Raw genomic sequence first — 16,918 nt, 5'->3', positions numbered from 1 at the left:
AAATTTTGAAGATGAAACTCTTTGGATCTTCAAGTCTTCAAAACCCTCTCAAACTTAGAGCAAAAATATCAAAAAATACTATTTGATATGAAAATTATATTAATTGTTCCACACTTAAAACTACACTTCTAACTAGTATTTATAGTTTTCATAGATTTGTGCTGCAGCGGATCATTCGGTGTCGTTAGTTGGAATTGCCGATCAACTCGGTGATTCGCCCTTTGGTGTGGTTCATCGCCGTCTAGCACCAGCCTTCAACATCGTTGTGCTCAGGGTCATTAGGCGACATGGTATTGCTTCACGGAACTTCTCGGCGATGCGCTGATTGCTCCCTTTTTCCGCCGACTTGATCCTTTTTTTCAGGGCTCAGCACACTGGAACAAAAGGCGAAGTAAGACCCTTCGGTGACTCGCCATGTGGACTCGGCGATCCTCAGATCTTCATTTCTTTGTTCTTTTCACCGTTTTCGTTCCTTTTTGAGACGTAGTGTCCATGCTTTCCTCAAACTTCAAATACCTAAAACTTAAGGGTTTTCATCAGATATTGAGATAAAATAAGCATTTTGGGACACAATTTCTATTAAAATATGGACCTAACTGAGTCCAATTAGTGGACTCATCAACACCCCCAACTTAAACTTTTGCTTGTCTCAAGTAAAACTAAAGTTCAGTAGTTCAACAAGGATGTCTCAAACAGTGCTACACAAGACTCAATTATGAATGTACACAACAAGACTCAATTTACTTATGCAAGGATCAATTGTGTACTCAAAGATTCAAGTTGTGATACACCATTACCATAGATTCTCAAGCTCGAAATAGTTGCTTCAAATGCAAGTTCAAGCTCAACAAAAGCCTTCGAATGCTCTCACACAAATTATGATTCCATTTTCACACGCAAAGGTATAATCAATTTAAAGTTCAGGAATCAGATACAATGCTCACACTCACAAAGATGAACACAATGCATGCTTTCACCCATAGGTTTGCCCGTATTTTCCAATCAACATTTGTTTCGACTTTCTCAAGATCACAAAGGTCTTAACAAGGCTTGTAACGGGGTTGAGTGCAAAGGTATGGTCATTTAGGCTCATTGACTTTTATCCTCATGTAATATAGTTCTCTCAACACTTCCTTTCTTTATCCTTCATCATTTTCATTAGTGTATCATAGGTCATCCTATTATTCACTTCCCATGGATTGTTCAGAACCCTATTTCTTTGGTACTTTATTCCACAACTTTTTTTTTTTATATTCTTTTCTTCTCTTTTTTTAATATATGGAATGGTTCTATTTTTCTCAACACCATGGGTTAAAGGAGACTTTCGTTGCTTCTTGATTTTCCCTTTTCTTTTTCACCACACCCCCAACTTAGGCTTTTAGCCTAAGTTGGCTATTCAATTAACCATAATTCAAGAGGATTATAGGTTATGGATTAAGAAATGTCTAGTTATCATCATGTTTCTTCAAAGAAGGGTAAGGCTCAAAGGGTGTTCAAGAGAGAATCACACGCTCATAAGGTAGGTCACAAAAGAGGTATATGTCAAATTGGTTCACACTCTTCGAAGTTGCCTAAGATCATAGAAACCGTACCAACAGGGCAAATTCTAGGTGTTGTCATGCATGGTTCCATGTAAGCTTATCTCACAAGGCATCGACACTTAAGTCAAACAAGACTCCACACTTTTGCTAGTTTGCAATGGTCATTACAAGAGAATCGATTTGATAAATGGCTAATCACAACGAGATGTAAAGAGTTCACATATTGTCTATGCAACTTCATTTGGGCTCATTGTAGTCGTACATTCATGTTCGTTCGATTGTAAGCACTATTCAAGTCATTGGTATTGATCGAAACCGAGACTCAAATTTGCCAAGGAACTGCCACATTCAACACACGAGCATATAAAGGGTGGCGAATTTTTCGAAAGGGTCAAAATCATTTTGCAATTTTAAAAATAAAAGGAGCCACAGGCTCAAACATCATCCACAAAATGCAGTATTAACACAATCTTAAAATAGAACAGCCCAAATATATACATAAAAGCACGAGTCACAAATAGCACACAAAAGGTGTGGGCCTCACCCTACCACAAACAAAAACATTTGTCCTCAAATGCAAATAAGATTATCCAAGATGTTAATTAAAGGAAGACAGAGAGGGAGGTAAAGAAGGGATCCTGTCTAAGCAGTCGCTCCATCTGCCAGGGTATTAGTGCTCGATGTGTCAGCTTGGAATTTGATAATGGTCCCCGGAGCCTCTTTAGAAGATTCAGCGGTAGCTGACTTACTGAGATTGTCCAAGTCATGAGCCGCTAGAAAGGAGTGGATAGCTGTGAAGAATCCACTTCTCCATGAGGGAATAGTGGGGTCTTAGGGATTTGTTCTCTTGCTTGTACTGCGCTTCTTTCCCTCATTATCCATTTTGGGAGGATCTATTTCCTTCGTATTTTTCCTGAAATATTTTTCTCTTGTTTGTCGGGGTGGCGTATCTCTTCCAACTACTTTCGGTCTAGCCATTTTTGCTAAGCTTTGAGATAAAGTTAGAAAGTATTCAGACAAAAGCAAGGCCGTTTGATTTCAAAATTACTTCGCCGAACCATTTGGCGAAGCACTTAGCTACTTAGGCGGTGCGCTGACTGCAGTGCACAGAGAATACAATGGTGCAGACAAATGGCGAACAGGAAGCCTTTCGGCAAGGCGCTGAATGCGTTCGGCGACATCATGCTTCTCGCCAAAATTTACAAAATTCAACGTTACATATAACATTAAAATAACGGTGAAATAGGGACGTTAGACAGACCGCTGAGCTGTTTGGTTAGCTCGACTTAACTCGCCAAATAGCTCTACGTGCCTAGTTTCAATCCATTTTCTTGAATCCAACCCTGCAACCCCTAAAAACAAAATTACAGCTTTCCCAACTCAAATTAAATTCAGACCCAATGACTTTCATGTACAATCCCTCAAAATTTCAGTCACGTTAAGGCACAATCTTGAGAAATCAACTATTAATCTTAGCGAGGACAAGATTATCGAATCAACATAGGCAATCAAAATTCTAACTCTACCAGAGAGGCCCAACACACATCAACAAGGTAGTATCATTGCATTGAGTACAAAATTGATAGAAAGAATTTAGAGTTTGGGATCCAACCTCTCGCGCTGACTAAAATGGAATTGAATCGCTAGGCCACAATGTAATCCAAGTTCTGAGCACAAATCAACAACTAAAATACTCGAAAAGTGCACGCAATATAGAGACTAGAGTGCATGTATGAATTTGGACAGATAAAAAGTGAGGGAAAGTGAATGAAGTTGAAACTTTTGAACTTTGGCTTGCAAAAACCGTCCAGTTTTCGTCCATTCGGCGAAATTAGTCAAGCTCGCTTACTCACTCGGTGGAACGCCGACCATTTAGTTTCTTCGCCGAAATTTACAAGACCTCTGGTTTACAGGGGGTCCAAATGGCGATTTCCATCATGATCGCCAACATTGTCGGCGATTCGCCAATAATTTCCAAAGCTCGTCGAGTTTTACAGACTCCAATGTTGACGATGTCTTTAGTCAAATGACGGATAAGGTCAGATTCATCGACCCCTTCGGTGACTTACCGACTGGATCTATTGCTCGCCATCCTTCACTTTTTCGAACACTTCTCATACTTTATACTGTACAAACAACACACCATTTTTTTCCGAAGAAATAAAAAGCAATTAAAGGGGTTTTGGGTTGCCTCCCAAATAGCACCTTAGTAAACGTCGCGTCATGACACAGTAGCTGTCACGCCCCAAGCTACCCCCAAGACGCGGACACGGGACCTAGGACCACACGTGATCCCAAGCTAACCCTGCTGGCATGATCATGAGCATACTAAAGAAAATAAACTGATGCGGAAGCTAANATTCATGCATAGCATTCCAAAGAAACATATGTAAAACGAAAACAAACTAATGGAAATAGAACTAACCGATTATGCAGAGTATAATTATCAGCAATGCAGACGAACTTAATTCAAATAGACCCGTACACAGCAAAATCGAATGGAGAATCCTCTTAGAGTTCACAAAAACCTTTGTATTATTTCTTTTCTTTTAGAGTAGAGAGCAATATATTTTTTAGTATTTTTTAGAATGTAAGCCAATGTTCCGGTCCCCAAAACAATGAAAGAGAGCTCTGCTTATATACTAAGTGAGGGGCACAATTAGAAGGAAAGAATCAACTTTTGGGTTCCATAAAATAATATTTCCTTATAAAAAGGGAGAGTCCAATCAACAATATTAATTTATATTTTACCAAATATGAAAACATGCCAGAGATCCACTTACCATAATTAAAATTTAATTGCGGACTATGAAGAAGTGTTATACGTAACCGGACACAATGAAATAATTATTTTAAGGAAAAGGAAATCAATTAAGGGCAACCAATTAAATTCATCAAATGAGCAGAAGTCAGTCAGTAATATCCTCGAACCAAATTATAGCAACTTACTATAATACGAGACATGCCAGCATCTATCCAAATTTTAAGAAGAGGTCAATAAAATATTTTCCAAGTAAGCGTATAACTATCAAGCAATTTCCTACCTATATTGAATATAGTTTTACCATAATTAAAAAAAACACGTAAGGATCTGCACAACTTATATAAGGTAATGAATTCATTAAAAGTAAGCCCAAAATAATAATCTCTACAATTCAATACTATCATGGTAAATACATTTTAATGTACCATATACAGGACAAGACTATTATTTCAAAATAGAAGAGAGGTAAATATGACACAAATTTACTAACATATCACGCAATTTTCCTTGACCAAGGCATTTACCACAATTAACTCCCTTACCATAAGTCAAACACAGGGAATAAAGATCCGAACTTACCATAAATGATCCTGAAATTGAGTATTTCAATTAGTCGAAATGAGCCTAGAACATAATTGAGCTAAGTACTCAATCCGCTATTTCAAGGGCGGAATCAATTAGGACAACGTAATAAGTTCACTAAATTCAGCAAAAAAAACACAATTATGGAGTAATTATATGCTAACAAGGTAGCGATTTTTTTGCAGTCGGCAAGGACAAAAGAAAATCAAATAGCAGTTGATAATCATTTTTTATGACTAGCATGACTTAAAAGAACAAAGGAGCAGAGTGATGAAAAACATTGAACTCTAACGGTGCTTATTAGCAAATTGCAGCACCTCCATATCAAAATATGCTTAGACTTAAATCACTAAACAAATCAATAATAGCTTAGCTAAATTATGACATTATGCATTTTCCAAACAAAAATGAAAAGACTAGTAGCAATTTGGTGAGAAGAAACATACCCGGATAGGTCTAAAAATTTGAGCAATTTGTCGGGGCTCTTAACTTGCTTACTTGATATTGTAATTGCTGGCCGGAGCTCGATTCTCTGGAGAAGGAGGCGACTGCACAGCTATTGTTGTTGTCGTTCGCCGGCGTCAATGGCCTCGCATGGTTGCTGAGCTCTCGCTGGTTGCTGGAGTTGTTGTCAACTGCTGCTGGCTGCTGCTGACTACTGCTGGCTGCTACTAATTGTTGTCTCTGTGCAGCTGCTGGCCGCCTCCCTTGCTGGTGGAATTGTTCTCGCAGGGAAACGTAAGGAGGAGAGAAAAGGAAGAGAAAGGCAGCGAGGAAAGGAGAGGAGGCGTGGAGGTTTCGCCGGAGTCGACGGAGAAAAGGGGAGAGGAGGGCTGCGGCTGCTAGATAGAGGAGAGAGGAAGAATGAAAAAATGTTAGGGTTGGGGTCTTTTGTTTAGAATAGGGAAAATGGTAGATTTGATCTGAACCCTCGATTTCAAAAGAGATGAAGGGATGAGATTGAATAAAAGAGATCAAAGGTTTAGATTAAAAGATGAGGTTTTTAGCTTTGGGTTCACAAAGGCTATAATTGAAATAGCAATTTGAATAGAATAGGCTACAATTTAAACAATTTTGAGGAAAATTTTAAGAAATGTTATTCAATTATAATACTACAAATATTATAATATTTTATATAATTAAACACATCTAAGATTTTAAAAATATTTAAATAAAGTGATTTAACTGTCGATAAATATAATTTAATAAAATAATTTGATGATAATTACAATAATTTAAAAATCGTGCATACTAAAATATGTAATTTTAAGATAAAATTGACTACAATTTTAAACTCGCGATATATTTTAAAATACGTATTAAATCGAATAGCATTTTCAAAAATGGTTAGAGGTCGGTCAAAATTGGGTGTCAACAGCTGCCCCTTGGTTGCTTGGGAATGAAGGATGAATTGTCGGGCAACCAACGTTGACTTAGTAGCCGATTTTGTCCGACCGACGAGAGATGTCAGTGGGATCAATTGAAATGACATAGAGTTAAAAAAAAGGGTACGACCGAGACTTTGGTATTAAGTCGCCTACATATCTCTGGTTATACGAGAATCAGGTCGTGTGTAGTTCTAGACTTAAGAGCAGACGAAACTCCTAAGAATTGAAAAAGCGGTACAATATGAACGGGAACGATATTGGCTTGAATGGATAAGATAAGAGTAGCGAGAAAGGTATGACAGAGCAATTTCCAGTTTAAGAGTGCAGAACCTGATGAGAAGCAGTAAAATGAGTAACCAAGGGTTAATTGAAAAGGGTAATATAAGTAATAAGGAATTCGATAGGGTCTTTGCTGTGATAGATGTAAGCACGATAATTGTAGCCAGGAGGTGAAAAATGTCTTATCTGCAAAATGTTAGTCCCTTGTGAATCTGTAGCTTGTAATATTGTTAGAGCAAATATATCAAACAAACGATAAATGTAAATAAAAACATGATGCAATTTCCCATATCGACAATGATGTTTGCCATAAGACTATGAAAATGATGTCTTAGGCTATGATGTCTAGGGCCATGATACGCAAAAATTATATCCTCAGGTCATGAAATGTTGTCCTCTGGCCATGAAAAATGACGCCTTTAGACTATGACACCTTTGGATCATGATAAGCAGAAAGTAAGTCCTTAGGCCATGATATGATGTCCGCAGGCCATGAAANACGTTGACTTAGTAGCCGATTTTGTCCGACCGACGAGAGATGTCAGTGGGATCAACTGAAATGATGTAGAGGTTGAAAGAGGGTACGACCGAGACTTTGGTATTAAGTCGCCTACATATCTCTGGTTATACGAGAATCAGGTCGTGTGTAGTTCTAGACTTAGGAGCAGACGAAACTCCTAAGAATTGAAAAAATGATACAATATGAACGGGAACGATATTGGCTTGAATGGATAAGATAAGAGTAGCGAGAAAGGTATGACAGAGCAATTTCCAGTTTAAGAGTGCAAAATCTGATGAGAAGCAGTAAAATGAGTAGCCAAGGGTTAATTGAAAAGGGTAATATAAGTAATAAGGAATTCGATAGGGTCTTTGTTGTGATAGATGTAAGCACGATAATTGTAGCCAGGAGGTGAAAAATGTCTTATCTGCAAAATGTTAGTCCCTTGTGAATCTGTAGCTTGTAATATTGTTAGAGCAAATATATCAAACAAACGATAAATGTAAATAAAAACATGATGCAATTTCCCATATCGACAATGATGTTTGCCATAAGACTATGAAAATGATGTCTTAGGCTATGATGTCTAGGGCCGTGATACGCAAAATATATATCCTCAGGTCATGAAATGTTGTCCTCTGGCCATGAAAAATGACGCCTTTAGACTATGACACCTTTGGATCATGATAAGCAGAAAGTAAGTCCTTAGGCCATGATATGATGTCCGCAGGCCATGAAAATGATGCCTTTAGACCATGACGCCTTAGGAATAAAATAATGAATAAAGAAAGCGTATCTGTAATTCGGGCATCTGTTGATACTTGTAGCTTGTTTTTTTTTTATTCGGACATATGCAATTCTCGAGCACAATGCAATCTCGGGCACATGCAATATCGGGCATAATGCAATCTGGGGCACATGCAGATGATGTAGATCTCGGGCACAATGCAATCTCGGGCATAATGCAATCTCGAGCTCAATGCAATCTCGGGCACATGCAGATGATGTAATTCTCGGGCACATGCAAATGATGCAATTCTCGGGCACATGCAGATCTCGGACACAATGTAATCTCGGGCTCAATGCAATCTCGGGCACAATGCAATCTCGGGCTCAATGCAATCTCGGGCACAATGCAATCTCGGGCACATGCATATGATGCAATTCTCGGGCACATGCAGATGATGCAATTCTCGGGCACATGCAGATCTCGGGCACAATGTAATCTCGGGCTCAATGCAATCTCGGGCTCAATGCAATCTCGGGCACATGCAGATGATGCAATCTCGGGCACATGCAGATCTCGAACACAATGCAATCTTCGGGCACATGCAATAGTTGATTGGAGGCATAGACCTTCGTCTTATTGAAAGGATTGAGTGTCATTTGTTGACGAATTCAGAATATTGTAGCTTTGACCCTTCGTCCTATTGTAAGGAGTGGGTGCGGTTGATTTGTTAGGCTTGATATAAAGTAGCTTCTTTTTTTTCGTTTGATTGGAAAGATGTACCAATAATTAGCGATCTGTCGGGCTCAAAATAACTTGGTCTTTCATTCATGTCAGAAGGACAGGGCACCGTTTACTGGCAATTTGTCGAGCTTAATAGCGGTCAGTTGATGCTGAAGTTATCTTTTGCGTCTGTACCTGTTTTCCTGTATTCAAAGAAAGATTGTGAGTTTAAAAATGGGGGCGGTTGATCTGCTCCGACCGGTGTGCTCCCTTTGACTTGCCATCCAGACCTTTTCGGGCATTTGCTTTGAAGAGAAATGTAAAATAGAAGGAGAGAGAGTTTTCGAAAAAGCTTTTGAAAATAATAAATTGCAAAAAGTAATGTTGAATCTTTGACCATGGCATAGCTTGAGATTTTGCAACATCTGACATCAGTATCAAATCTGTTATCTGATCTTTGTTGAAGAATGTAGTTTGATTGTAGTGAATTTTTTAGACCCTCAAAAATTCTGCCCCAGTCTTGATTTGTGCAGGAAATGCTTTGTTCAAAGGAATTTTTGAGACCCTCTCAAAAATTCTGCCCCAGTTACTGATTTGTGAGAAAAATGCTTTTGATGGAATTTTTGAGTTCCTTTCAAAAATTCTGCCCCAGTATCGTGATTTGCAAGAATATGTCCTTTTGATGGAATTTTTGAGGCCCTCTCAAAAATTCTACCCCAGTTAACAGTCAAAGGAAAAATGAAATTTTTATTATGATAGGACCGAACTCCATAGGAGCGCCTACGTATCCCCTCTTAAACGGGAATCAGGTCTGACGTAGTTCCAAATACAGAGTAAAAGGGCAAGAACAATTTAGATGTAATATCTCTTCACAGCATCTGAGTTGATGGGTTTGGGCCAAACTTCTCCATCCATTTCTGCAAGTATGAGGGCTTCGCCTATTAATACCCGAGAGACTATGTATGGACCCTGCCAGTTTGGTGAGAATTTTCCCTTTGCTTCATCTTGGTTTGGAAAAATCCGCTTCAGAACCAGTTGCCCAGGTGAGAAATGTCTGGGTCTAACCTTTTTGTTGAAAGCTCTGGCCATTCTATTTTGATAGAGTTGACCATGACAAACGGCGTTAATCCTCCTTCCATCTATCAATGCAAGTTTTTCCGCCCGAATTTGTATCCATTTAGCATCATCCAGCTCCGCTTCCTGAATAATCCTTAGAGATGGTATTTCCACTTCGGCAGGTATCACAGCTTCATTACCATATACCAGAAAATAAGGCGTAGCCCCAATAGAAGTTCTGATGGTTGTACGATATCCCAGCAGTGCAAAGGGTAACTTTTCATGCCAATGTTTGTGATTATCGATCATCTTGCGCAATATCCGCTTGATGTTCTTGTTTGCAGCCTCAACAGCTCCATTCATCTGTGGTCTATATGCTGTAGAATTTCGGTGATTGATCTTGAACTTCTCACACAATGATCTCATCAAATCACTATTTAGGTTGGTTCCATTGTCAGTGATGATTGACTCAGGAATCCCGAACCTACAGATAATATTATTTTTGACAAAGTCATCCACAACCTTCTTTGTCACTGATTTGTGAGAGGTGGCTTCGACCCATTTGGTGAAGTAGTCAATTGCAACCAGAATGAATCTATGTCCATTGGATGCCGCTGGCTCGATTGGCCCAATGACGTCCATGCCCCAAGCTGCAAAGGGCCACGGTGAACTAGTAACATGGAGTTCGTTGGGAGGAACTCTGATCATATCTGCATGAGTTTGACATTGGTGACATTTTTGAACGTAGCGGATACAGTCTGTCTCCATAGTTAGCCAGAAATATCCTGATCTCAAGATCTTCTTCGCCAATGTAAAGCCATTCATGTGAGGTCCACATGTTCCTGCATGTATCTCTTCAATCAACCTGTTGGCTTCTCCAGCTTCGACACACCTTACCAACCCCAAATCGGGGGTCCTCCTATAAAGGATTTCTCCACTTAGAAAGAATTGATTCGCTAACCTCCGAATTGTACGCTTTTGTATACTTGTTGCATCCTCTGTATACTCACCGCTCTTCAAATATCCTCGAATGTCATTGTACCAAGGCTTTCCATCAGGTTCTTCCTCAACATGGAAACAGTATACCGGTTGCTCGTATATGTGGATGTAAATAGGATCAATGTAATTATGATCAGGGTGTTGAATCATGGAAGATAAAGTGGCTAAGGAATCTGCGAATTCATTCTGGATCCTTGGCACATGTTTGAATTCTGCCTTGATGAACCTTTTGCACAACCTATGCACGCACTCCAAGTATGGTAACAATTTTCGATTCTTAGTAGCCCATTCGCCTCGTACCTGATGGATCAATAAGTCTGAATCTCCTATTATTAACATTTCCTGGACATCCAAGTCAATAGCGCGTCGAAGCCCCAATATGCACGCTTCATATTCAGCCATATTGTTTGAGCATAGGAACCTGAGTTTGGCTGATACCGGATAGTGTTGCCCAGTTGGTGAGATCAAAACAGCTCCGATGCCGGATCCGCTCAAGTTTTTAGCTCCATCAAAGAACATCCTCCAACCATCATATTCTTCAGAAATGTCCTCCCCAACAAAAGCTACTTCTTCGTCTGGGAAGTAAGTCTTCAACGGTCTATAATCATCATCTACAGGGTTCTCTGCCATATGATCTGCTAATGCTTGTGCCTTCACTGCCTTCTGTGTAACATACACTATGTCAAACTCGCTCAGTAATATCTGCCATTTAGCCAGTTTACCTGTAGGCATGGGCTTTTGAAAGATATACTTCAGAGGGTCCATCCTTGAAATCAGATAAGTAGTATGCGATGAGAGATAGTGTCGCAGCTTCTGGGCGACCCAAGTTAAAGCACAACAAGTACGCTCCAATATAGAATATCGAGCCTCATATGATGTAAACTTCTTACTCATGTAATATATCGCCTGCTCCTTCTTTCCAGTCTCATCATGTTGCCCCAGAATACAGCTGAAAGCATTATCCAACACTGATATGTACAACAACAGTGGTCTACCAGATTCCGGTGGAACCAACACAGGTGGATTGGACAAGTAGTCTTTGATTTTGTCAAACGCTTGTTGACATTCATCTGTCCATTTCACCGCAGCATCCTTCTTCAGCAACTTGAAGATAGGCTCGCAAATGACAGTAGACTGGGCTATGAAACGACTGATGTAATTTAGTCGTCCCAGGAAACTCATTACCTCTTTCTTACTCTTCGGCGGAGGTAGATCACGAATGGCTTTGATTTTTGATAGATCTAATTCTATACCTCGGCGGCTGACAATGAAACCCAAGAGCTTTCCGGCAGGAACCCCAAAGACACATTTTGCAGGATTCAACTTCAAATTATACTTGCGTAGCCTGGCAAAGAACTTTTGCAGATCATCTAGATCATTTGAACCTTTCTTTGATTTGATGATGACATCATCCACATAAACTTCAATCTCCTTGTGGATCATGTCGTGAAACAGAGTGGTCATTGCCCTCATATATGTAGCGCCAGCATTCTTTAACCCGGAAGGCATTACCTTGTAATTGTAGACACCCCACGGTGTGATGAAAGCGGTCTTCTCAGCGTCGTCCTTGTGCATCTCAATTTGATGATAGCCAGCAAAGCAATCCACGAATGATTGTGTTTCATGCTTAGCACAGTTATCAATCAAGATGTGTATGTTGGGCAATGGAAAATTATCTTTGGGACTAGCTTTGTTGAGATCTCGATAATCCACACAGACTCTAACCTTTCCATCTTTCTTCGGCACTGGAACGACATTTGCAAGCCAGGTCGGGTACTCCGTTACTTGAAGGATTCCAGCATCTAATTGCTTCGATATTTCTTCCTTGATTTTCAAACTCAACTCAGGTTTGTATTTTCTCAACTTTTGCTTCACAGGAGGACATGCTGGATCAGTAGGCAATCGATGAGCTACGATTGAAGTGCTTAACCCTGTCATGTCTGCATAGGACCATGCGAAGATATCCTTATTCTCCATGAGACACTCTGTATACTCTTTCTTGTCCTCTTCCGTCATATGGATGCTTACTCGGGTCTCTTGTACCACTTCTGAACTTCCCAGATTTACCACCTCTGTTTCCGCTAGATTCGGGTTGGGTTTTTCCTCGAATTCCTCAACTTTTCTGATTAACTCTTCAGGGACCTCACTTTCTTCGACTTCCTCTAAGTCATTAATGTTAAGCTGTGCAGTCTCATTATATGTCATAGTCTGAGATTCAACATTTTTATAATAGATTTTGCTGGAAAAGAATAACGCACAAATGAATATAAGATATCAAATAGATGGGAAAAGAACTTTATTGATTAAAACTCAAGAGCTTTATAAAACTAGCATTTGAAAACAAAAACATAGAACTGAATTTAAAATTGTTTTATTGAAAATTTTTAAAAAATGGTAGAAAAAAAAAAAATTCTTCCACAGCTACCCAGATGCCAGACGAGGTCTGGATGGAGTTGAGGTCCAAATGCTGATGCTGATCCCTGCTTCAATGCTTCCTCTAGGGTCCCCCTTCTCCTCCTCGTTGATCACTACATTGCAACATTTTCCTTCCTCCTTAGTCAGAGATAAACCCTTCATGTCTTCCAAAAGATCACCAATGATACATCCCATGAAACCTGCTGTTTGGAATGATTGGTACAACAGTGGTATCGGTTTCTTCAATGGATAGTAGTACCCATCTCTAGGTGGTTGCCAATCAAGCCACTCCTCAGTAGTATATTTATATCCCAGGCCAAAAGTGGTTGAATGACGAACAGGTTGTATAGGTTCAACTATTCCTTGCAAATTAGCTCCCAAACCTTTCCCGAGCTCGAAACCAAACCAGGCCATCATATCTATGATCTTCTGACTAAACCATGGTTGCACTTCAATGTTGCCAACAAGCTCAACTGTATGGTACATCTCACCGTCTAGATGACCCCCTCCTTCTATCGCATATACAGGATGTCCCTTTTCCCCATGAACTACAACCTCTTCATGATCCCATTCAAACTTCAAGCATTGATGAAGAGTAGAGGGAACTGCTCCAGCCATATGAATCCAAGGACGACCCAACAAGAGGTTATATGAAGATGGAATATCCAAGACCTGGAAAGCTATTGGGAAAGTAGCAGGACCAATGAGCATGTCCAAGGTTATTTCTCCAATAGTACCTCTCTGAGAACCATCAAAAGCTCTCACATTCATCTTCCAAGTTTGGATCTTTGCACTATCCATGCCTAGCCTTGTCAACGTGCTCAGAGGGCAGATGTTCAAACCCGAACCTGAATCAACCAAAGCTTTGGTGATTATCTTATCCTGATATTGAACTGAAATGTACAAAGCCTTATTATGGGTTGTTCCTTCAATTGGCAACTCATCTTCATGGAAAGATATTCGGTATGCCTCAAAAACCTGCTCGACCATTTGGGCTACCTCTCCCTGAGTGATGCTAGATGGGACATAGGCTTCACCCAAGACCTTCAATAGAGCATTCCGATGAGTTTCGGAAGATTGCAGCAATGACAGGATGGATATTTGAGACTGGGTTTTACTCAATTGTTCAACAATAGAGTACTCTTTTGCTTGCACCATCTTCCAAATTCCTTGATTTTCAAGTTCTACAATTGGTGCCTTGGATTTGCTGGAGCTTCCCTGCACCAAACTTTCAGAAGTGTAAATTCTTCCCGATCTAGTAACTCCTGCTGCGGTGTCTGCTTCTTCTACTTTTGTTTTTCCCTTTCTGTAGTCCCATGGAACAACATGGGTATCATACTGGACAGGGGAAGGTGCCCTATAAACAGTGAATGGAGGCTTGGGCATGGCGATCTCAACCTCAAACGGAGCACGCCTTTGCACTACCATTGGAGTCTGGGCGGTAGCAGTCATTGCTTCTTCTGGCTCAAGGACCCAAATGGATTTCTCCCAATCCGAGGTATCATTAGCTTCTACCATGTTGACCTGATGGTTAGGCAGAGGATTATTTGCAACATTTGGTGCTGGATCTTTGAGTTGGATGGCCTTAGTATCAATCAACATTTGAACTTTATCTTTCAGGGCTCTGCAAACTTCGGTAGTGTGACCTTTCATCCCAGAATGGTAGGCACAAACCTTGTTAGGGTCATACCATTTTGCGCGGACATCCACAGGCAATGCAGGAACTGGGGTGACATAGCCAGCTTCTTTCAGTCTTTCATAAAGCTGGGCTATAGGCTCGGCTAGAGGGGTATAGTTCTTCGCAGGTCTTCTTTCATATGGAGGTCTGTTTCGGTAGTTCGGTGTTTGAGTGGGTGGTGGGGTTTGGAAATATGATGGCTGGGCATTATAGACAGGATATGAAGCTTGTTGATATTGAGGAGGAGCATTTTGGTAATATACTGGCGTGGGGTTAGGAGATATAGGTGGTGGAGCTGAAGGATATGGAGTTTGGGGATATGGAGATGGAGGTGGGGTTGTTGATTGGTACTTATAAGGGGTTCTGGTCCCTTGAGCCATCATGACTGAGCCTGTTTTCTTTCGATTTTCTGACATTCCTCCGGATTGCAGAGCTTTGTTGGTGGCTTGCAGGGCCTCCAGATTGATGATAGTCCCATTTTTTATGCCCTCTTCGATCCTTTCACCTAGCCTGATAATTTCAGCAAAACTTTTCTCAGCTACAAGCATCATCCTATCGTAATATTGTGGTTCTTGAGCACGGATGAAGTAGTCTTTCATCTGAGATTCTTCCATGGGAGGTCTAGCCCTAGCCGCTTCAGACCTCCATCTTATTGCATAATCCCTGAAAGATTCACTGGGCTTTTTCTTCAGGTTTTGGATGTAGAACCAATCAGGTGCATTTTCTACATTAAATCCAAACCGGTTCATGAAGTCTGTTGTCATGTCTACCCACTCACCCCATTTCCGCGGGTCTTGTTCAATATACCAGGACAGTGTTTCTCCGGTAAGACTCCTCATAAACAACTTCATGAGTATCCTCTCATCTCTCCCCACCCCTACAAGCTTGTCACAGTACATTCGTAGGTGGGCTTTGGGATCTCCAATGCCATTAAACAATTCAAACTTTGGAAGCTTGTATCCCTCAGGTAGTTCTACATTGGGATGTATACACAAATCCTCGTAGCTCAGTCCTCCCAACCTCTTGCTTACTTCCACATGTTGCATCCTGTTAGCCAAGTTATCTAATCTCTCAGTCAGGGTTTTTATCAGAATATCCTTTTGGGAGGACTCTGATTCATGGTAGTTATGAGTCACAGGAGCGGTTTCCACATATATAGGGTTGAGGTTGTTATTTCCAGGAGTATATGAAGGGTTTGCATTTGGAATTGGTTCTGGGATAGTTGGCTTAGTTTGTTGGTGGTAGTGGTAAAATGGGATTTGGGTATTTTGGGCATGAAGTGGTGGGAAGATATTTGGATGAGCGGGTTCAGGTCGGGGTACCTTGGTTGGGGGATTGTTTGGCATAGTTGTTTGGTTAGAATGAGGAGAATTGTCTATATTTTCGCCAAATTGGGTTCCAAGAGAAATAGATAACTTGGCCAAATCGCGCATATGCGCTACTTCTTCTTCTAAATCTACAATCTTGCGCTCAAGCCTAAGGACAAGGTCACTTGGAAGTAGCCCTCCCTCAGAAGTTTCTATTCTTTCATTGTTGCTGTTGTTGTCAACCATTTTACCCTTGTCTGTTCTTTAAGGAGGAGGAGGAGAAGGGGGGGTCCCTTTTGATCGTGTATGTGCCAGAATGAAGAGCAGATCAACCTTAGGAATGGGAAAAACAAATGAAATCAACAGAAAACAGTGTTAGGGGATTAGAACAAATAATAATAATAGCACATTGTTTGAAATAAACGCCCTAGATGCAAGGGACCTCGTTGAGCCAGAGGTAGGCCTAAGACGCCATATAAGTGATGCATAATGATTAGTTCAAGCCTTATTTGCCAAATGGAGTTTAGAGTTAGAGAAATAAAAAAAAACGAACTTCATATATTACATCATACCAAACCAAAACTAGAAATAGACTAAAGGGCTAGGGATAACATGGGGAAATAAAAATCCTAAAAGAAACAGGGTCAATGCTGGTCTCCAATGTTAGGCACAATCTGTTGCCTCATTTCTGGAGTGATCTCATAGTCGCGGTTGAGAAGGTTGCGGGCCCATCTTCTTTCCTTTTCATCACCAAAACCTGGAATGCCTTCTTCGCTCAAATCTGCATGCTCTGCGTCCTCCAAAAGCCACACGTAATACTCTGGTGTGCAGAAGGGTCTGTGCTCTCGAACATCAATAGTTACCACTTTTTCCCACCTTCGCAGTATAGTGCCCACTTGTGGTATTTCTGGCCCAAAATCATACCCATATTGGCCCATATGAGATCGTAGAGGTATCATT

At 40.5% G+C, this 16,918-nt stretch overlaps 1 protein-coding gene across 1 annotated transcript; it reads right to left on the bottom strand.

Moving 5' to 3' along the window:
- Positions 1 to 12,979: 12,979 nt before the first annotated feature.
- LOC125861491 (uncharacterized) lies at positions 12,980 to 16,204 on the bottom strand. The gene has a single exon (XM_049541377.1). It carries the CDS (start codon positions 16,202 to 16,204, stop codon positions 12,980 to 12,982), a length of 3,225 nt encoding a protein of 1,074 aa, XP_049397334.1.
- Positions 16,205 to 16,918: the final 714 nt, after the last annotated feature.

Source organism: Solanum stenotomum, chromosome 4 (genome assembly GCF_019186545.1).
Source record: "Solanum stenotomum isolate F172 chromosome 4, ASM1918654v1, whole genome shotgun sequence".
Lineage (NCBI taxonomy): Eukaryota > Viridiplantae > Streptophyta > Magnoliopsida > Solanales > Solanaceae > Solanum > Solanum stenotomum.
Note: the sequence above shows the minus strand (reverse complement) of the source record. Positions and strands in the feature narration are given on the sequence as shown.